The 22,015-nt window shown below is 46.0% G+C and overlaps 2 protein-coding genes across 5 annotated transcripts in view; one reads left to right on the top strand and one right to left on the bottom strand.

Moving 5' to 3' along the window:
• The window catches only part of BMP6 (bone morphogenetic protein 6), a 42,885-nt gene extending 37,000 nt beyond the window's left edge, over positions 1-5,885 (top strand). The window contains exons 5-7 of the mRNA XM_014446221.2: positions 4,552-4,628; positions 5,452-5,562; positions 5,659-5,885. Of these exons, the coding sequence (XP_014301707.1) occupies positions 4,552-4,628; positions 5,452-5,562; positions 5,659-5,808 (338 nt within the window). The 3' untranslated portion in view covers positions 5,809-5,885. The remainder of the gene's footprint in view (positions 1-4,551; positions 4,629-5,451; positions 5,563-5,658) is intronic.
• A 1,125-nt stretch (positions 5,886-7,010) lies between these two features.
• TXNDC5 (thioredoxin domain containing 5) overlaps positions 7,011-22,015 on the bottom strand; it is a 30,707-nt gene continuing 15,702 nt past the window's right edge. Inside the window, exons 3-9 of one of the 4 annotated variants that reach the window (XM_006103871.3) lie at positions 20,781-20,877; positions 17,487-17,602; positions 15,451-15,537; positions 14,709-14,852; positions 12,300-12,382; positions 9,967-10,096; positions 7,011-8,923 (exon numbers count right to left, since the gene is read on the bottom strand). In XM_006103871.3, coding sequence (XP_006103933.1) covers positions 8,801-8,923; positions 9,967-10,096; positions 12,300-12,382; positions 14,709-14,852; positions 15,451-15,537; positions 17,487-17,602; positions 20,781-20,877 — 780 coding nt within the window. In that variant the 3' untranslated portion in view covers positions 7,011-8,800. The remainder of the gene's footprint in view (positions 8,924-9,966; positions 10,097-12,299; positions 12,383-14,708; positions 14,853-15,450; positions 15,538-17,486; positions 17,603-20,780; positions 20,878-22,015) is intronic. The other 3 variants (XM_023745094.1, XM_023745096.1, XM_023745095.1) reach the window with 3 other exon arrangements.

Genomic DNA, 22,015 nt, shown 5'->3' with positions numbered 1-22,015 from the left:
AAATCGCATATATATCAACATATGTGCAACTCCATCTATTGAAAAAAATCCGCATTATTAACCAGTACACCTAGTACTTAGGATCACAGTTTTATTATAAAGGATGCACACGAGGAAGAGCTGCATAGAGCAAGCTCTCCAGCGGGGGGGAAGGAGGGGGAGGGAGAGGAGGGGTCCATGTCCTCTCCTCATGGAACCTGGGAGGTTCTCTCTCCCAGCATGCCAGTCTGTTTGTCAACCCCAAAGTTCCACAGAGCTTCAGTGTCCAGAGTTTTTATGTGGGTCTCATTGCTATGCATGATTGACTAAATCCCTGGCCATGTTATCCAGTCTCCCTCCATGGAGGTCAGGCTGGCCCAACCCTCTAATCAAGTAGTTAGTCTTTCTGGTGACCAGCCCCTATCCTGAAGCTATCTAGGAACCATCATATATTGGAATTTATCAATTAAGAAATTCCATGGTTTTCATAGCTTTGTGCCAGGAACCAGGACAAAGACCAGATATATTCTTTTGTTTTTAATTATTGTTGAAAATATTACATATGTTCCTCCCCCCATTGTCCTCTCTCAGCCTGCCCCGCCACCCCTCCCCATTGTCTGTGTCCATTGGTTATGCTTATATGCATACCAGTTCTTTGGTTGATCTCTTACCCTCTCAACACTGCCCTCCCATCCCCACCTCCCAACCCCGCCTTCCCTCTGAGATTTGACGGTCTGTTCAATGATTCTATGTCTCTGAATCTATTTTTGTTCATCAATTTATGTTATTCATTGTATCCCACAAATGAGTGAGATCATGTGATACTTATCCTTCTCTGACTGGCTTATTTCGCTTAGCATAATGCTCTCCAGGTCCATCCATGCTGTTGTCAAGACCAGATATATTCTTTATTATATTTCACTGCCTGTTCACTGACCTGGGAAGGAAAGCTGGCCTAGAAATCCCTGCCTTTCACATGGCTAACAATTTCAGGCTTGATTTTGGGATGATCTTGGTCCCCAGCACAGAGAAGGTCTTTTAGAGGAAGTTTATGTTGGGGGACACAGTCCAAATGAGTTTGGGCAGGGAACATTCCAGGCTGAGACTATAAGTAGGGGGATCATATAACTTATCTAACATAGGACACCTTCAAGGGTACAACAGGACCAGGACCACGGTGTCTTTGGAAGACTGACTCTTGCCTGTAGCTGGCAGGAGAAGAAAGAGCAAGTGGAGGGCTGCAGGTGAGTTTAGGAGGCCAGGCCTGGGAGCGACATACCTCCCCTCTCTCCACATTTATGGGCAGAACTCAGCCACATGGCCACACCTAACTGCAGTTGGGAATGTCAAATAGCTCTGTGCCCCAGGGGTAGATAGATGGGTTTTTAATAAACACATAGCAGTCTCCATCAGATGTTCCTGGAATATGCCAAGCGGGTACTTCCTCGGGGCCTTCACATTTGTCATTCCTGCTGTACGAATTATTCTTCCCTCAGATAGACTCATGCCCCACCCCCAACGTTCCTTCAGGTCTCTGCTTAAGAGATACTCCAACAGAAGGATGAGCTCACCAATCCTATATGAAATAATGGTCCCACTCCACCCTGTGTTCCCTATTCTCTATGGATAATAATTTAGCTACTCAGGGCTCTTGATTACTTGGAATAGAAGCAAACTCTAATTTACTTAAAGTGAAAAATAATTTACATGTATCAGGGAACTCATCCAACCAACAAGGCTGGAGAACCAAACTCAAAATCAAGGTCTAGCTTGGACCTGGTCATGGGGACATTGTGGTTTGAATGCTATCACTGGAGCCAGCACCCTGAACACTTGCTGCCATGTCACCCATTCTTAGTTTCCCCTTTGAGTCACTCTCTCAAAAGTGGGTGCATTGGGTTGATGAAGTCAGGAGGCTATACTCTAACTGCCAGGGGACAAATACAGTAGCTATCTGTGGTTGGAAATGGGACCTTGATTCCTACCTATCTAGGAATTTCCCCAAATGATAAGTGTTCTTGGAACCTGGGTAGCCAAACAATAGATGACTTCTATAGCTAGGTATGGAATTCTAGTTTGATGGCATAGTTTTTGATATTTTTTATGTTCTCTATTTCTGTTGAGAAATTTGCTATCTACTTTGTGTTCCTTTGTAGATAATTTTCTATTCATCTCAGTGTTGCTTTTAAGAATTTATGTGTTTGATATACTAGTTTCACCAGATATGGTTAGATAGGAATTTACTTACTTTGCTTAGGACTCGTTGGTGCCTTCTCAATTTAAAGAAGTTTGCCTTTTTTCAGAAAGGCATACTTTTTTAGAAAATTCACAGGTATTTATGCCTTCAACTATTAGTTCTCATTAGTCTCCTCAGAGATTTCTACTAGAAATAACGTTTGGCAAGTTTCTTCAAATATTGATCAATTCTTTAATTCTCACTTCAGTTATATCTAATCTGATGTTTAGCTCATCCCTTTTGTTGTTTTCAATGATTGTGGTTTTTATAAAATTTTATTTGGCTCTGTTTCAAATTCACCTGTTCTTTTCCCTATTATCTTGCTTTACAGTTCTGTTTCTTAACTCTTTCATCATTTTAGATATTCATTTTCTGTAACCACATTCAGAGACTACTCTTGCCTGAATCTCTGGGATCCTATATTTTCTATCTTGCACTCCAACTCTCTCTCAGGATACTTTATTTCTTTGTGTGGTTAATTCTTTTCATTGAGAGATTATTTTCAACAGGAGGAATTTGTCGTTTTGTGGTGGTGTGTGCTTATTTTTACTGAGAGAGTCCATGGTGTCCTGCCTTGTGAAAAAGTGTGGTCTTGCATTCACTTCTCCCAGGTACTTTAAGTTACAGCGAGGGTGGTTCTGTGAGGTGAAGAAGGCAGGTGAGGAGAATGAATAAATTTAGAATTAGAAACCACTACAGAACATAGCCTGTCTATCCTTCCAGGATAGGTCGCTGGGCTGTGTTGGTACTGTTCGTCTCTTTCTCTTACATAATCATGAAATCTGCATGTTGAGTTCTGCTTCAGGGCCAGGAGGTCCAGGGGTGCAAGTAACAGAAAACTCAGTTCAGACAGACTTTAAGTATTCAGGTAATTTATTGGCTCATGTGATAAAAAAAAGAGGTAGCATGCAAATGGCCCCAGGCTCTCGTATTCATCAAAGTTCATTGTAGATTAAGAATTTTTCTCCAAAGTCTTCTTACCTTTCATCCCTCTCCCCTCTCTGGAACTCTCAAACACCACTATCATCAGATCTATCCTTTAGAATCCCAGCTCTGAACGTGTCACTCCCTGACACAAAAAAACAAAACTTTTAAAGATTTACCTAATACCTCTGGTAGAAAATTCAAATGTTTGGTTAGTGTTCTAAGTCAATCAAGATCAAGTTTCGCTGACATTATGTCCATTGACTCTTCACATCTTTAAACCCATTCCAATAGAACTGCTCTCTTTCCTCTCACTCCCACCCTGAACTTGTACATGTCTCACACTACCCTTTTGATTCTCTAAGTTCCTGGAGGACAAAAGTGTTGTCTAACCTATCTTCCTTTTTACCATGTGCCTAGCCAAGGGCATGTCACACAAGAGCGCTACAATTGGCCTAATGCAGTGGTCGGCAAACTCATTAGTCAACAGAGCCAAATATCAACAGTACAATGATTGAAATTTCTTTTAAGAGCCAAATTTTTTAAACTTAAACTATATAGGTAGGTACATTGTTATTAACTTAATTAGGGTACTCCTAAGGCTTAGGAAGAGCCACACTCAAGGGGCCAAAGAGCCGCATGTGGCTCCTGAGCTGCAGTTTGCCGACCACTGGCCTAATGAATCAGGGCATTGCCATTCCTCTTGCCAATGATTAGGTTAAGCCAGACTGGTAGCTCCTGAATTGCACACAGGGGGCATATACACAGCAGCAGATCTCACTGGCACTACTGGCTTAGGAGTTGTTGCTTAAATGCAGGTTAAAGGGCTCAACCCTGGCAGAGAGGCCAGAGGACAGTGCCGATGAGGATGGCCTCTGCTGCAGCATCTCCCTCTCTCCCCGACTCCTGGGCCTCCGGATCAGGGCCTGCTCATTATAGGAACACCCCCTTCATAGACCTTGCACAAATATAATGCAAATGACAGGTGATAGACCTTGCACAACAAACATCTGTTGCTTAAAAGATTCCATTCAGCCCTGGCCAGGTAGCTCAGCTGGTTAGAGCATCGTCCCAATATACCAAGGTTGTGGGTTCGATCCCTGGTCAGGGCACATACAAGAATCAACCAATGAATGCATAAATAAGTGGAACAACAAGTCGTTCTCTCTCTCTCAAAAAAAAAAAAAAAGATTCCATTCAGGTCAATATTATGTATCGTTTGCGAGTGTGCCCAGCACTAAACCCAGAGTGGACAAGACAGAGTGTGTAAAACACCCAAGCTACTGGAAACCTGATGGAGCTGTTTGGTGACCAAATTTGTGTCTTGCCGAGGCCTTGTGCACTGCTATCCTGAGCCTAATACAATGCCTGGTGAGGGAATGAATGAGTTAATGTTTTTTCTTTTCCAACAGATTACAACAGCAGTGAGTTAAAAACAGCCTGCAGGAAGCATGAGCTTTATGTGAGCTTCCAAGACCTGGGATGGCAGGTGAGTTCTTGGTACAAGGGGGACAAAGTTCCTTTCTCAGTGGGCCCTTCTCATCTTCATGGCAGCAGCCATCATCCAAGATCCTGAGCTTTAGGACTGAGATGGTTCTTCCCATGAAGGTACATAGGAGCCCTTCCAAATGCCCAGGCTCTTGGAGTGAGGTGGGTGAAGGCCTGGCTTATGTGTGCACACAGCCCTTATTGGCACCTTTCCAGGGAGCCCAGGGTTCCCCAGCTCTGTGTACCTCAAAATCAATAGCCACCTTTTCCAATACTCTTTCCTCATTCTTTCAAAGTCCACAGGGTATGTATTTACATTTACCAATTAAACAAATTGTTTTGAGAAAGGGTTGGGAAAATGGATCAATAGTTAAACTTCTGCAATGGCTATAAATCAGCTCACCCAAACTATCTAGAAGAGCACAAAGGTTTTGCCCCACACCTGAGTCACCACAGCTTATAAGAAGCAAATTACAGATGACATGTGACAGAAGATAGTTTCCATATGCAGGTGGCATGACAGGGAGTACTCCAAGCTCCTGGAGAGGCTCTGTTGAGTCCAAGTACATAAAGCCAACCCCATGTGCTTCTAGGCTTGGCAGACAGGTAGCAGCTAAATGCCATTTGGGCCTGTGGAAAGAGCAAGGGCTCTGGAGTTACACCATCAGGTTCATACCCAGCTTTGCCACCTGCCTGTGAAACTGACCTTCCTGCATCTGTCTCCTTAGCTGTCCATGGGAGTAATTTTTCTCACAGGATTACTGAGAGCACAGAGTGTATGTTCATCGTCTCTTTGTTGCTTGCTTTTGCTTTTTTACATTAAGGACTGGATCATTGCACCCAAGGGCTATGCTGCCAATTACTGTGATGGAGAATGCTCCTTCCCACTCAACGCACATATGAATGCCACGAACCATGCGATCGTCCAGACACTGGTGAGCTCTCAGAGCCTTTTGTCACTGCATAGGTAGGCGTCAGCCAAGACCAGGTCATTTCTGATGGAACCATTTCCTCCTTCTGTTTTGGAACAGGTTCACCTTATGAATCCTGAGTATGTCCCTAAACCGTGCTGTGCGCCAACTAAACTAAATGCCATCTCGGTTCTTTACTTTGATGACAACTCCAATGTTATCTTGAAGAAATACAGGAATATGGTTGTAAGAGCTTGTGGATGCCACTAACTTGAAACTAGTTGCTGGGGCCAGAGGTACTGCCTTGGACTCCTAGCTTACACCTGCCTTAAGCAGCACAGTGACGCAGTGAAAGTGGGATGATGACTTTGAAACCATCTCTTGCCGGTTGGTGCCTTACTGCCCAAGGAAGACGTTAAAGGGGCTCAGTAATGATTTGCCCATGTAGTAAATAACGTGAGTAGTTGGTCTGTAGGAGGCTATTTGAATGTCTGTAGTATGGAATCTGGACATTGCAGAAACAGAACTTTGAGGGGTTCCTCTTCCCCCATAAAAGCCCACCAAAATTAGTTTTAGCTTTCTATCAAGCTATTTGTGGTATTATTGAGTAAACAGGGAAAATAATTTTAAAAAAGTATAAGTATTCTTGGCTGAAGTATCAGCCAATTTAGAATGTTTCTCAAAAATAGATCTTACAGTTAACAGAAATTGGGGGCGGGGGGAATGCCTCTATTCAAGGATTTCATTCCCAGGAAGGCCAATTTCATATAAGATCAACAGCCCAAGCCATAATCAGGGCCCCGTGGAAGTGCCTTTTGTCCAGTAACTGCTGTTACCTGTTTGTGCTGGCGTTCTGTTGGTGTGAAAATAGAATTATTTCAGTTAAAACAAACCATGTGATTTCCACACGTCAGTCCTCCCCCATTTGCGGTTTCCTTTGCGAGCACCACCGGCAGAAGGCTGGTGCTCTGAGGAGACCATGGGGTGGGGCATCCTCAGTGGCCGCCACGGCACCCAGGTGACAGGTGAAAGCAGTGCTGCACCTCCTCCTGTTCGGAACGGCTCTGAAAGCACAGTAACTTCAGGAACGCTGGCTCTCATATCTCATCTGCTTCAGTAAAACAGGTCTTGCCCTTTTACTGTACAGCATTCCGTGTCACAGGTGAGAACCAACAAAGGACATAAACTGAGCGAGGGGCACTAGCCTTTAGGAATGGGTTTGGATGGCCATGCTGTTGATGAATCGAAATCAGTTTTCTCTTGTAGAAAGTAAGACTCAGATTAATTTTAGAATATTTTTTAAATGTCTTTCTCACAATCATATACTAGGAAACCAATTTCATATTAAACTGATTAAATAATACATGTATGATCTATAACTGTTTGCACTTACAGCTTTTTTGTAAATATAAACTATAATTTATTGTCTATTTTATATCTGTTTTGCTGTAACATTTAAGGAAAGACCAGACTTTTTTTTTTTAAAAAAAAGAGTTTATTTAGAAAGTATCAGAGTGTAAACAAATTGTACCACTTTGATTTTCTTTCAATACAAGACTCGTGATGCAAAGCGGAAGCCACTCATGAGGATTGTGCTTCTCCTGAAAAGTTGGTTTTTTAACAAGAACATCTGTGATCCACACACAATTAATAAAGATTTCCTTAAGGCAGAGGCTGGTCGAGATCCTGCTCTGTTGTCATCTGCTGCAGACAGCAGATGCTTCTTGTGTCTAAGATTCTTACCACCAGTTACTTTGTGTCAAGTGACTGGCTCCCCCAAGCACGGGAGGTGGGGTGAGAGTGGTAGACAGAGGGGTTATTATGAAAGGTAACTTGATGGCAAAGAACATACAGGGAGCCTAGTTCTATGGTTATTTCCAAGGGTGATGGTAAAAATGTTTAATAACTAGAGAGGCATGAATTATAAGAGCATTAGCATTGATGGTAGCACAGCCTACTCAGCCCCGCCTACTTCATTCTTTGGTCTTTAGGTAAAGTTAATCCCACTCCTCCCACTCCTCAGACAGCAGAGGGGCAATCTCCATGAAGGCAGTCGATGTACAGAGCCTTTAACAGGGGTGGGGAACCTTTTTTTCTGCCAAGGGCCATTTGGTTATTTATAACACCATTCACAGGCCATACAAAATTATCAACTTAAAAATTAGCCTGCTATATCTGGTCAAACATTAAATTAATTCACCCCTAATGCCTGGGCAGGGCCAGACCAAATGATTTCTCAGGCCTTTATACGGCCCTTGGGCCAGACGTTCCCCACCCCTGGCCTAGGACTAACCAGGAGCAGAACTAAAACTGCTTTGTTAGGGCCCTGTAGCAGGGCTGCGGAAGTCCCCTGGCCCCTGATACCGGACCTGCTCATCTAGTCCTTTTCCCCAGGTGACAGATACCACCAGAATCTTTCTATGAGTTAACAGAACAGTCAGGACAAACCTCGTGGAACTTTCCAGGCCCACATTTTCCACGGGAGATAGCAAATCTTAAACATGGACTTAAAATCTTAAAAATCTTCACGTGGAACCTGACTTAATGTTAACATAACTAATGAAACCTTTCACCCAGGAGAAACAGACAGAAGTATCCCTTGAACAGTAATAACTGATCTGACAAATATCGACACACACATAAGATTATGGCATCAGCGCGACCTTACTCAGGCACACGTCAAAAGTACCGCTGCTTTCGTTATGGCAAACCTCTCGCGATGAGAGAAGTATTAACAGAAACAAAATCCAGGAGTGGCTGGGAAGGCGCCTTCCAGAGGTGCGGGGGTTTGTTTTTAAATCTCCTCCAAGATACAGACCAACCACATGATTAGCTGTGACCTTGAGATCAGAGGAATGACAATACGCCATGCAACTACCTTTCCAGACTCGTGGGCAGTTCAAAACTGTGCTTTGGATGATGCTTTCACCAGAATCACTCAGGAGCCAAAAATAGTCCAGCGATTCACTTTTCCTCAACTCTGTTTTAGTCTCAAAGGAAACCATTTAGATTCCATCAAGAGAAGGTTAAAGGGGATGATAGATTGCCACTGAAAATACTTAGTTTGCAAAGGGATCATATTTACTTAGAGAAACGTAATAAAAATTCTGTAGAGTGTGTTGGCTTAACACACACAGAAGATACCACAAGTTCAGTACAGACAGCTTTCTGAGGAACTACCACCTGAAACTCCCCGAGGTCCGCACGACGTGCTCCTCCACTCAGTCCAGGAGCCCGCAGGAGGGCGGCTTCACCTGCGCTTTTATAGTTCGTCTTTCGCCTGGCGCAGCACAAAGGATTGCAACGAGTCAATGTCCCTGCCTCCATTGTGCTCGCTGACTCTCTTGCCTCCACGGAAAAGCAACAATGTGGGGTAGCCTCGTACCTGTAAAGAGAAAATTCAGTTTGAAAACTGGTCTGAATCATACACAAATTACTTAAATAAAGCCAGAAAAACACCTCCTGTTGTGGCCAGGAAAGTCTATGGTTAAATTTCCATTTAAAAAGTACCAGCTAGTTCAGCAAGCAAAGCCATGGGGCTATTTATTCAGCTTCCAATCCAAAATTACATCCTCGATTAGTGTCAAAGGGAGCCTCCCAGTCCTTGCCTGGTGCATGCGCACCTGGGCCGGGTGGAGTCAGCGTGGGGCCTGAGGCTGCGTTTATGACCAGCTTCCCGTGGTGCCCAGGCTATACGGAGTAGCAGCGAAACCCTCAAGGAGATATATTTTTCAGCTGTAGCTCACCTCTTTCCTCTTTTGAGAATTTTAAGGCACACAAAAATGCCTGCATTTTCCAATGATAAAAAAAAAATGTTATCTATTCTCAATCTGATGAGGTGATAAATATCAGAAGCCTCAAAAGTATTTTAGGAAAGCAACCGAAAGAACAGTACAAATCACAAATCGTGTAGGCTATTAGACGGTGCCAGCAGCTCGGAAGGAGGCAACAGCTAAAGGACCAATCCAAGTGCAGGACTGGCTGGTGGGGATGCCCTCTCAGGAGGAAGTCTACGTTCCAATGTTGCCTTATTCAGCCATCGACTTCAGAACGCTGGCATATGTAAAAAAATAAAAAGCCACTTCGTTATCTCTGATGAAGACTACGAGCCAGCTGACTGTCAGTGAGAATGTGCATTCAGGGGTACCCCGCTCCCCAGGGTGGAGTCTCAGTTACTGCCCAGAAGCAAGGCCGAGACCCGCCCCCTCCGCCCCACCCCCGGAAGGTGTGTGTAACAGAGGGAGAAAGCCTTTCTCTCAGAGCATCTCTTCCTTTTCAAAGTAAAAAATCAAAACATCTCAAAAGGACACAGACATCGCACTTTGTTGAGGGAGGAGGGCAGTGCGTTATCTTGGTTGAGACAACAATACCACATTCCAGCTCCGATGCTCAGCGTCCCCAGAAGAGTTTTCACCCACAGGTACCCACCGAGTACTTGCTGCAGATGTTGCGCTCAGCAGTACAGTCCACTTCGGCGACCTTGACCTCTGCCAAGCCAGGGAATTCCCTTTTAGAGAGCTCTTCCCAGGTAGGAGCCAGATTCTTACAGTGGCCACACCTAGAAATGGAATAATGACCGCTTTGTTGAAGTCCCAGGTCCAGGTCCCTCACCGACATTTCGCTGCCAAGCCTTGTTTTTCTATGAGGCTGTCAACAATGGCCTAGAAGTTTATAAAACACCAAATTCTCCCATTCTCTTCCTCCTCCTCCTAAACAAAGATGGCAAAGTCCATCTGAAGCAGACTCCTGGGTAACCCGATGGAAACAAGCTGGTGTGAAAACAAGTCTGGGTTTTGAAACCAGGTCCCTGATCCGTACATCAGGTCAACTGGTTTACGAGCATCGTGAACAGGAGGAAACGAACAGGAAACAAAATGGACTCCAAACGTCGTTGCTTTTTTAATCACTTGAACGCTAAAAACATTTTAGATTTGACTGCTTATGGTCTCAACATTTCAAAACAACCTCACAGCTCCCCTCAAGCTTCGGTGATGTGGTGTGAGCACTAAATCATTCAAAACTCCTGTGTCCCTTTTCTGACTACAAGGACTGCTCCCCTGCAATAAAAGGGGATCCGCTGTCTTCAAATTTGATCTATATAGCTTTCTTTTTTTTTTAAATAGAAAATTGCCCTAACCGGTTTGGCTCAGTGGATAGAGCATCGGCCTGCGGACTCAAGGGTCCCAGGTTTGATTTCGGTCAAGGGCATGTACCTTGGTTGCGGGCACATCCCCAGTAGGGGGTGTGCAGGAGGCAGCTGATCGGTGTTTCTCTCTCATCGATGTTTCTAACTCTCTGTCCCTCTCCCTTCCTCTCTGTAGAAAATCGATAAAATATATTTTTTTTAAAAATAGAAAATAGTTTTAAAGGCATTATTTACTAGTGTTTCTTTTTTTATATATATAACATTTTTATTGACTTCAGAGAGGAAAGGAGAGGGATTTTTATTGACTTCAGAGAGGAAAAGAGAGGGAGAGAGATAGAAACATCAATGATAAGAGAGAATCATCGAGCCAGCAACCCAGGCATGTGCCCCTGACCGGAATTGAGCCTGGGACCCTTCAGTCCGCAGGCCAATGCTCTATCCACTGAGCCAAACAGGCTTGGGCTAGCGTTTCTATTTTTTAAGAATTAAAACAGCACAACTCATGCAAGTCATGTGCTCAAAACCTTTTCTTTTTTATCCTCATCTGAGGCTATATATATATATTTTTACTGATTTTAGAGAGGAAGGGAGAGGGTGAGAGAGAAACATGGATGTCAGAAACATCAATCCGCTGTCTCCCATATCCACCCGACTGGGGATCGAACCCTCAACCTAAGTATGTGCCCTGACCAGGAATTGAACCTGAGACCCTTCAGTGCCCAGACAACACTCCAACCAATAGAGCCAACCAGGCAGGGCTCATTAACTTTTATCTCTGCTATTATGGTTTTTCACGAATATCCGAAATGAAACAAACTAAATAGCAAAATGGCATGTGGTGACCTTTCCTGTCTGCTTTTAAATACGGAACGGACACTCCCAGCACCCTGCATTCCCAAACGCAGTGTTTCATTTCCTTCAGTTTTACTGCTACGTTTCAAGGAATTAAAGAACACCCAGAGCTACAGTAGTTCAGGGAAGTTCTGGGCCTCTCGTCCTCCCCCCACACAGGTGCCTTGTTCCCAAACCCGTGCACAGTCCCTGTCTGCCTGGTCCCTGAGCACCGTGTGGCAGGAAAGGCTCTGATTTCAGCTGGGTTTCTCTATGGCATCTCAAAGAGAGGACTTGTATCCATGCATATGAGCATGACCAATGGACAGAGACAACAGGGAGTGGGGGCGGGGGAAGGTCAATGGGGGAAAAGGAGACATATGTAAAACTTTCAACAACAAAGAATTTAAAATAAATAAATAAAATAGACTAAGGAGCAGAAGTACATCAAGATGTTCATGGGTTATATAACCAAAACAAGCCATCTATTTGGTGAAGCACACAGGCACCACAACTTAAGTCCTATATGACCACCATAGTTCTCCTCCATTATGTTTTCTGAAAAGCAGACCAAACTATAAAATAAATTAACCCAATTTTCCATAAATGGTCATGAATACCACCAAACTGGAACATACCTGAACACAGGAGCATAAAGATAACATTTCCTTATTTCCTACAACAGAGCCCCAGGATGAGCCTGGAGGGTTGGCTAATGAGCTGAAAAATACAAAGGGACTGAAGTGCACGAGGAAAAGTAGTTTCTAATTAAGGAGCCACTTACCATGGAGCATAAAACTTGATGAAGGTTATTCCTTCTGCAATGGTGTCATCAAAGTTGTTTTCCGTGAGTGCCAACACAGCGCCCTTCAGGGATGGAAAAGCCACAGTGAAATACATCACTTACAGCACAGGGGATAATGCTTTGGGATTGCAGAAGGACAAATCAATAATTCTGAATGGTTATGCCTACTCCAAGGTCACACAAAACTACCTACACAACTTGCATTTCACAAACGACAAAAAAGGGTAGAGCAGTGGCCTCTGAAGGGCAGAGATTCATCACAGGTCCATGGATCCTGAGCCCACGAGACGCTTCGAGGAGGTGGCAGGACAGTGCAGCACTCGCTCCCTTCCTCCCCCGCCCCAGCCCAGGGTGGGTGAGGGGCAGCTGCTGTCCCCCAGGGCTCGGGAGTGTGGACCAGTCAGCTTTAGGTGGACAGGGCTTGAATCAGACCTCCCTGCCTCGGAGCCTCCCACGCTGACCAGAGCCCAGACACCCCTTACTGGGCCTCCTGAAGTCTGTACCCGTGACTCCTCTCACTGACTCGACACTCTCTATCACAGGGATTCATAAAAATGACTTCCTCTATGTCACAGAGGGACCTTACAAACAGTTACAAAAGCACAGGCAATGATGTGCTTTACCTATAACAGGCTTCTTTCCATTTTTAAATTCAAAGTAAATGTAAAAGCTGCCCCTCTGAGCTCCGGCTGCACGGTGCAGTCTGCTCCAAAGTGACTCTACCGTGACAGCTCTTTAGAGGACCACGTCTCCTGTTTCTCCAAAAATACATCTGCGATCCTCTCAGGAGAGCAGGAATATGGGTGATTTATCATGTGGCGGAAGGTACCAGGGCTGCGCCGCTTGAGTCTGGCCTCAAGTAAGCCTGTCGGTGACGGGAGGCGCCGAGTGCCAGGGGCATTGTAGAACACTGCCATCTTTCTTTATGTCCAGAAACAGGACGCCACACTCACTGAAAGGCCCACTTAATGGTGGAAAACTTCATTATAAATAGAAGCCGCTCTGTGTTTGATGAAAACATCCATAGTATATAATTATACTCAATTTGGGATGACCTTTCTAACCACCATGACACACACACTCCTCTAACATATGTGGTCATAACAACTACAAAATCATTTGTTTACTTCTTAAACCAAAACTTCAACTTTTAACTAACACCCAACCTGCAAGAGTCCAACTAAGGGATGGGCTGTGGGGACGAAGAGGCCCCTTCTCCCCAACCCTGAGAGGATGGGGAGGGGTTTCCACTGGCTTTTTTCAATTCCAAACAACTGGGGCCCAGGGACAGATGGCTCCAGCGCGCCATGACCTCTGCTGTAAATGCTGAGGGCTGGAGGGTTACCGGGGAGCATTCAGGCACATCTGGCTCGCTGCCCTCTCCCCGGGAGCACGGGCACCCCCGCGTCCCAGGTAAGACCTGCCATGCTATGAAGTACAGTTGTGTGAACTGAAGTAGCAACATTAAGTATTCTGCTTTGGAAATATATTGACAAACAGGCCTTATTGCTCTTTGCTAGGAAATCCAAGCATTGTTTTCCTGGAAAATTTTGAGTTGCCTTAAATCTCATTCTAACCCATAACTCCAGCAATAGCTTCTACCTAAAGCTCCAGACACATAGACGTAGTGCGGACGGCCTGCTTTAGCTCCAGACTGATACACTGTCCACAGTTATCACCACACAGCCTTGAAAAGCGACACCTTGAAAACTGGTGGCCCCCTCCTCTCACACAGTGACCGGCCAGCCCTGCACACTCTCAGAGCCCCTGGGACATCTGCATGCATGTGCTCTCATGCGCCCCCACTAGACCCACGGCTCGGCACGGGCAGGGGCATGGTCTTGCTTTTGCTTCCTGGTGGCCCAGGACAGTGCCTGAAACATAACAAGGGCTTGATAATCACAGAACAAATGACCCTAAAGCCTGAGAATGAAGATGCCCTCAGTGAGTCAGACACTGTCTAAGCAAATTCATGTCCTCCAGCCACCCGCCTTCAATTCCAGCACACAGCTATCCTGCTACCCAGCGTTCATGGCCTTTATAAGCCGCAGGCTACAGTAAGATGCCTGCAGCACGTTGTGGAAATGAACAGACAGTGGGCCCACGAGGCAGCAGACAAGCTTTCAGAGCGAATACCCTCAAGTACAGTGATAAGTGAATCAAAGGGAGGAAGTTCCCAGAGATCTCGACTCCATCTCGGGATTTTCCTCACATCCATGTTGCCGTTTGCCCCTTACAAACATGTACACATAGTCAGAGAAGATGTTTTGTGTTGAAAAGTCAGCTGTAACCAGCCATCTGAATGGCTCAGTACTGTCTGTCCTCACATGTCCTGTGTCCCCAGCACCAGAGAACGCCCTCTGTGGGCGGTGCTGGGCGGGCACCCACCTTGTCGGCCTCAGGCTCTGCAGCACCCACTGGGGCCTCCGGGGGTGGGGTGGCCTCTGGGGTGCCGTGGTCTGCACTCTGGAGCTGCAGTTCCACATACTCTCTCAGCGAGTCCAGATCCCGCTTTCCCTTGTACTGGTCCACCTGTCCAGATAAGGGCCACACAGAAACACGGCCGAGTTAGTACACTGAAGTGCTTGAGCCACTCAAACCTCCTGCGAGCCCTCGCCCACCGGGACCCTGCCGTCAGATGCCTTCCCCTGGTTGTGTGAGCTGTGTGTGCGGTGCCTGCAGGCTCGGATCTAAATGGGAGAGCGCGGATGATAAGCCGAGGGGTTGGCTTTGGTGAGAGCTTTACAGCCCCTTCCTCTGCAGAGCTGCGAAGCACAGCCTGGGCTGCCGCCACAGGCGCTCTGCAAGGCTGCCCACCAGCTGGGACGGGGACGGGAACCTTACCGAGGGCACATGGACCCTGCTCAGAGGCCACGGCCAGAGCTCAGTTACCCAAGACGGTGGATTTGGGTTACTCTAGTAACCACCTGAGCCAAATGAAAGGTTTCAAAATAGTATAACAACTGGCAGTTTTTCTCCACTACCCAAATCTTATCAGTTAAGAGAAAGGCATTTTTGTTCCATTACATGTATCCTTTAAACCGGTGCCCAAACCGTCCATTCTGGCAATCCGCAAGCCTGTTAAGCACCCGACAGCTCAGCCCACTGTGGCTAAGACCCAAATACGCACCTTTTTGCCATCCTGGAACCAGAGGAGCGTGGGATAGCCTCGGACCTGGTTCCCGGAGCAGAGCTCGTGGTGCTGCGTGCAGTCCACCTGCAAGGCAAGACCACCGTCCAGTCAGCACCTGTGAGCCTTCCTGACAAAAATGACTGTGGCCCTCGGGGTTTCTTTAAAAAGAAAAATTCTAATGCCCCTGACCTGCAGCCACCGGGCCAGCAGGCTGCCGTTTCTGCGGCCTTCCCTGCAGACGTGGCCCCAAAGACACCCGCGCCAAGCGAGCAGGATGACCACGTTCACTTTAGAGACATGAGTGACGTTGCTCACTGAAAACAGCACTTTTAGAGAGCAATACCTTGGGCAGGTTCATCAGTGGAGAAGGGCAGCCTGGCCTGACCCCAAGGGAGGGGCAGGCCTGGCGTCGGTGATGGACGCCCACCAGTCACAATGGCAGCCAGCTTATACATTTATTCTCAGTTCAAACTTATGGAGTTTTAAAATTAAAAAGGAGCAAGTAGTCAATTGCAAATAGAAGTCCCTGGAATATGATAAAGATAAAACTGAAAAGATGTCCAATTAAATTTAGACTATGTCCCAAATTCTATAAACTCAATTTACCAACTATCACAGCTCTTCAGATTTTTTATGTCATTTAAATGTTCATAAGATTCTCCTTTTCAACATTTTCATGAAACATTTTATCCTAAGTCACTTCTTTCGTTTCTACTGGTATTAAAATCAGCTTGTGGGACCAAGTTGTTCCTCACTGTGTTGATAAAGGCAGCTGGAAATGCTACGTTAACAAAGAACTGAAATCAGAGAGCAGTTAAAAGTGCTGGACTGAAGCACAGGACGCTGCAGACTGAAATCGGGCGGGGTGCGTGCTCTGAGCCCAGTCTTACCCAGGCACACGTACGCCCAGGGATGAAGGACCACAGCACAGTCACTTAGACTGTGTCTGCTCTAGTGGCATAAACTGAGAACAAAATAATCTCCCATCAAAGTTCAAAACACAGAGTAAGGATACAAGGCATAGGAAGACAGAGGACAAGAAGATTGCTTTATAGTGACTTCCATGAAATGTTCAATAAATATAAAATCGTAATCACACCCATACATTCTAGGACATATTATTGAAAGTGTTGCAGGCAACACTGAACTAACAACAACTATTACAATGTACTAGCCACTGCTCCGGGCCAAGCACCGTGCTAAGCTCTTCACTCCCACCCTCAGGACTATCGGTTAGACCTCATATCAGTCTCACCGAGAGAAGAATGAGGTGTAAGGTTGCCCAGGTTGGCCAGCCAGGTCTATCTGATGCCCAAAGTTATGCTTCTGACATCTCACCCTGTTGAGCAGACTATCTTATTAAATATAGTTCCTGGACACAGCGTTACTTCTGTATACAAACTGGCCCCTGGCAATGTAGACAATGAGATTTTTATTAGCAGAAGCCCAGGCAGGGATGGTCTGCTGGGTGCCAGAGGATGGATGAGATTAAAAGTGCCTGATGGTGCAGAAGTGGCTAATATTTTGAGAAAATCCAGTTACACAGAAGTTGTTAGACATCACTCCTGGCTGCTCTGCGCAAAGTGGGAAAAGCTGGGAGGAGTTCCAGGCAGCAGAGCAGCTGGGCTCCCCACGGAGGGTCCCCGGGTGCCTGTGCGAGCTCGGAGGGTCCTCCAGCAAAGAGCTCCTGGGTGAGATCGAATGTGGACGGCGTCCAAGTACGTCCAGGGAACATTCTCCAAGAGCTGCCCCTATCTTTGCAGAAAGGGCTTGGGGGCTGCCAACTCTGAATTGGCCATCGCTTCAAAATAAACAAAGGAGCCAAAGTCATAATTTATCTCTGGGCTGTGGAAAAGCCAGCACACTCGAAACCAGGCTGCCATCTGTGAAGGTGAAATGAATGATCAAGGGGCACACTAAATGGAAATCATAAATCAAGTCTGCGACTTCGCACACAGGATGAATAATGGGCTCCTCTGCTAATTAATCCAGCCAAAGCGGTCTATTTCCAGTTTAATAAGGGCTTCGCTTACCTTGCCAATCTTGACGGTTTCGGAATGTTCGAGGCCCAGGGCCAGCTGCTCCCAGGTCGGGGCCAGCGCTTTGCAGTGACCGCACCATGGAGCGAAGAACTTGATGAAGTGGTTGCCTTCCGTGGGAGCCGGGAAAGAGAGGGGGAGAGGGAGTGTAATTTACATGACACCTAACCAGAGATGGAATGGAAGCCTCTCATTTTTGTCCTCTTGCAAAGTTCAGTCCAGGATGAACCGTTTAACTGGTAAAAAGTGACTCTCCATCAAAAATGTCTGCATCTACGAGTTCATAACGATCCTCAAAGCAGAGACTAATCTGTCACCTTTGGAAGACAATAGGGAACCAACTTATTATTTGAAAAACTGGAAATAAAGGGAAAGAATCAGGATTTACCCTATCGTGTATAACCAACTGATAAGCCAGGCAAGTTTCTCTTGGTAAAAAAATAAAGGCAAGCCCTAGCCAGTTGCTCAGGGGTTAGAGCATCAGCCCTCAGACGGAAGGGTCTCGGGTTCGATTCCAGCAAGGGCACATACCTCGGTTGCAGACTCAATCCCAGCCCCCAGTCGGGATGCCTATGGGAGACAACCAATTGATGTGTCTCTTTCACATCGATGTTTCTCTCTCTCTACCTCTCCCCCTCCCTTCCTCTAAAAAAAAAAAAAATCAATGGAAAAACATCCTCGGGTGAGGATTAACAACAACAAATGGAGACAGGATGCTTGAATTAGAGCAGCAGCATTTGGTATCCAGAATAAATGAGCGCCTCTAGGCAGTGACTGTTAGGCTCTGACATCACAGAGAGACTCAGCAGCTATGAAGTCGTGCCCAACCCCCAACATCAAGCGGAAACTGCTAATGTCTCTCGACCCAAGTAGCAGTTCACAGGGAATAGAGAGATCAGGGACACATTAAGCCACACCGTGGGGAGACAGTCAGTGAAGGCCACACTGTGCGAGTACAGTCAGTGAAGGCCACACTGTGCGGGTACCGTCAGTGAAGACCACACTATGGGGTACAGTCAGTGAAGGCCACACTGTGGGGAGACAGTCAGTGAAGGCCACACTATGGGGACTCTACAGGTCAAACCACCTATGTGGTGAGCAAACTGAATGTTAGGAAGAAAAATAGATGTTGGGGTACATGTAGATTAAACAGAACTGAATGAGATAATATTTTTAAAAGACCAAACTAAACTATAGCATCTAGGAGCACACACTTGGGTGATGAAACCGTAAAGAAAAGCAAGGAGTAGTTTCCATAAAAGTCAGGACAGCGCCTCCTCGGGGGGCTGTGACTGGGATGGGACAGCGAGGCTTGTCTTGAACTGAACAATGGTTACAGGGTGACCATTTTATAACAAATCACTAAGCCTTACATTTGTTTCCTGTATCTGTGTTTTATTTCACAATAAAGTAGGTTTAAAAAACTGAATATTACTCTCCTGACTAGAAGGAAAAAATCAGATCCTCAAACTTCATTATTTAGTCATGAAAGATGTTTTCCTAGGCTGTGCTACCTTGACCATCCTGGGCCTAAAGATGTCAGGCTGAGATCAAACTGAAATCAGGCTGCGGCCAGGGAGAAAACGAGCCAATGAATGCTACACTGTGGCCTGGCTCACAGCAGCGCCTCATCACTATGGCAATGATGCGTTTGAAGGAAATGGTGAAAAACTGGCTTCAAAAGATTAGCAAATTAGCTTCCAGGCTGAACCCATCTCTCCAGACAGCTCTGGTGCTCACACTGGGTGGTGAGGTGGAGAGGACGCCCAAGGACCCATCAGAGTGTCCCCGGGAAGGTGCAAGACCGGAGGCTGGAGACCCTCAGGCCAGCAGCGATGGCTTGCAGAGTGAGGGACCAGGCTGGCTGCGGGAAAGGGTCTCCAACAAGGTGACTTGGGGAACACATCCTGCAGGGAGCCCAAGCTGGCCTCAGGTTAAAGTGAACCCCCTGCAGGGAAACCCCTCGAAGCTGCACTGTCAGGGGGCTGGCACAAATAGCCATCTCCAAGGAAAGTGGAAACAGCTGAAGGCACCAGTTACTTCTCACCTTTAGTGGGTTGGGGGGAGCTAATTTAGCACTGAGTGGGGGGCTGACTCCCCACAGCACAAAGTCACTAGGCCAGATGCGATTTTAAGCCCCTTTCACAACATTTCCAACCCAGTCTTAGGGGAGGATTTCTCTCCATGGCAGCATTTGAGAATGGAGTTGGCGAGTCATTCACTGCTGAGCCAACTCTTCTGAAATGTGTGAAGAAAGGAGGACTTATATTATTAACATCAGAAATTGTACACAGATCATTTCCATATTTAGGAGCCCACTTTCAAAAACAAGATGTGTCTAAGAAAAGATTTTAAGTGTGAAGAACTCTGACTCACATGTTATAATAGTTCCACTAAATAAACTAAATTCTAGTTTAAACAGGTAAGAAAAAGTTGTGGGGTTTTTCTAAAACTGATTTTAGAGAGGGAGGGAGGGAGACAGAGAAAGAAACATTGAAGTGAGAGAGATACCTCGATCAGTTGCCTTCTGTACACACCCCGATTGGGGATCAAACCCACAACCTAGGTATGTGCCCTGACCGGGGATCGAACCCAACCTTCCAGTGCAGGGGGCAATGCTCCAACTAACTAAGCCACCTGGTCAGGGCAGGTAAGAGAAAGTTTTATTTCTGGCTCAGGTCAATAAGTATATGATTAACGTGAATATAAACACACTTTCTTGTTCAAGGATGCACTGTCCAGCTAGTGTAGGAATTGTGTCACTCACAATCTGTGAGCTCCAAATTCCCTCACCTAAGGCCTTAGCTTAGCATTAAAACTCTGATTTAAGGACAGAGACCAAAGGAGGAATTTCCAAGGGGAAGAGCATTAAACAATGATGCTAATGGTCCCTGAAGAGAGAAATCCTTACTTAACCCTTTGTATACCATAAGCATCTATAGACGCAAGTGGCGGACCTTCCCCACACGTCACGCACGTCTATAGCCGCAAACCTCGCATATCGACTCTGGTCGCCCAATTTTAAAATCAGACTCGTTAGTAACATCTCTGGGTTTGTAACGAAAATTATGGGAACTTAAATTCATAACTACTCCAGCCCATACAGAAGAAATGGGGATGGTTTCCGTTTTGGCCGCGTGGCAGTTCACTGGTTAGTGTCCCAGATGCTGCTTTCTGTGAGGCCTCAGGTGGCAAGGACAAGCCCAGCAAGTGAAGGGGTAGCAAACGGTCAGTGTTTCTGAGAGGGTGCATCGCACTGTGAACGCCCACAAGACCCGCCTGCCATACCTTGTGCGACGTGCAGCTCAAAGTTGCTCGCTGAGAGCTCGTACAGCCCCTGCTTGAGCTCAGGGGCCCTGGGCGGTTCTGGTTCTGGCTCTGGTGTCTAATAGGAAGAAACAAAAATATAATCACTGAGTGGTCTGTGAAGACTTAGTGAGAGCCATCAAGGAGGTGACCTGTGTCTGTGTAGAGCAGTGGTTCTCAACCTGTGGGTCGTGACCCCTTTGGCAGTCGAACGACCCTTTCACAGGGGTCGCCTAAGACCATCCTGCATATCAGATATTTACATTACGATTCATAACAGTAGCAACATTACAGTTATGAAGTAGCAACGAAAATAATTTTATGGTTGGGTCACAACATGAGAAACTGTATTTAAAGGGCCAGAAGGTTGAGAACCACTGGTCTAGAGCCTCCTGCAGATCACCTTTCTCACCTGGCCACCCTGAACCTGTGTGGGATGCCGCCGTGTGGGGGGAGGCCAGCGCAGGACTCCCCTCGGAGTCAGAAGCCCCTCGGGAAACAGGTGACAGCCAAACCCACCACCTGTCCTTTGCTCTCCCAAACCCAACCACACAGAGCAGTCAGCCCTGAAGGACTCTGCTCTGTTCTTTGAAATGGGATGTGAGATTTCACACAGAATACAAATAAAATTTCTGATCTAAAGGAAAGGGTACCTAAAGGCACAAAGAGAGCAAAATGGACAAAACTGAGAATGAAAAACCATGAGGAAAGAACGGACATTGATTCACACAAACAGTAAAAAACAAAAAACTGGGAAGGAAGTTAAAACTCTGAAGGACTCATAAAAGAGAAAAGTAGGTGAGGAGAAGGTAAATTGAGATGAATCAAAGCAACAAAGAGAAAAACCACAGGGCAAACAGGAGCTGTACTTTAACTCACATGACTAAGTTTGGGACACAAACACAACAAAGGTACAAGAAGTGGCTTCCCCCCCCTTTTTAAATTAAATTTATTGGGGTGACATTGGTTAATATGATCATACAAATTTCAGGTGAGGGTTTCTATGTTATAAGATCTGTGTGTTGCATGTATGCCACCCAAAGTAAAATCTTCTCCCGTCAAGAAGTGGGTTTTTAAGAAAGACGCTCCTGCCCTGGCCGGGTAGCTCAGTTGGTTAGAGCATCATCCCGATATGCCGAGGTAGCGGGTTCAATCCCTGGTCAGGGCACATGCAAGCATCAATCAATGAATGCATAAAGAAGTGGAACAAATTGATG

This window comes from Myotis lucifugus, unplaced genomic scaffold (assembly GCF_000147115.1).
Source record: "Myotis lucifugus unplaced genomic scaffold, Myoluc2.0 scaffold_516, whole genome shotgun sequence".
Lineage (NCBI taxonomy): Eukaryota > Metazoa > Chordata > Mammalia > Chiroptera > Vespertilionidae > Myotis > Myotis lucifugus.
Note: the sequence above shows the minus strand (reverse complement) of the source record. Positions and strands in the feature narration are given on the sequence as shown.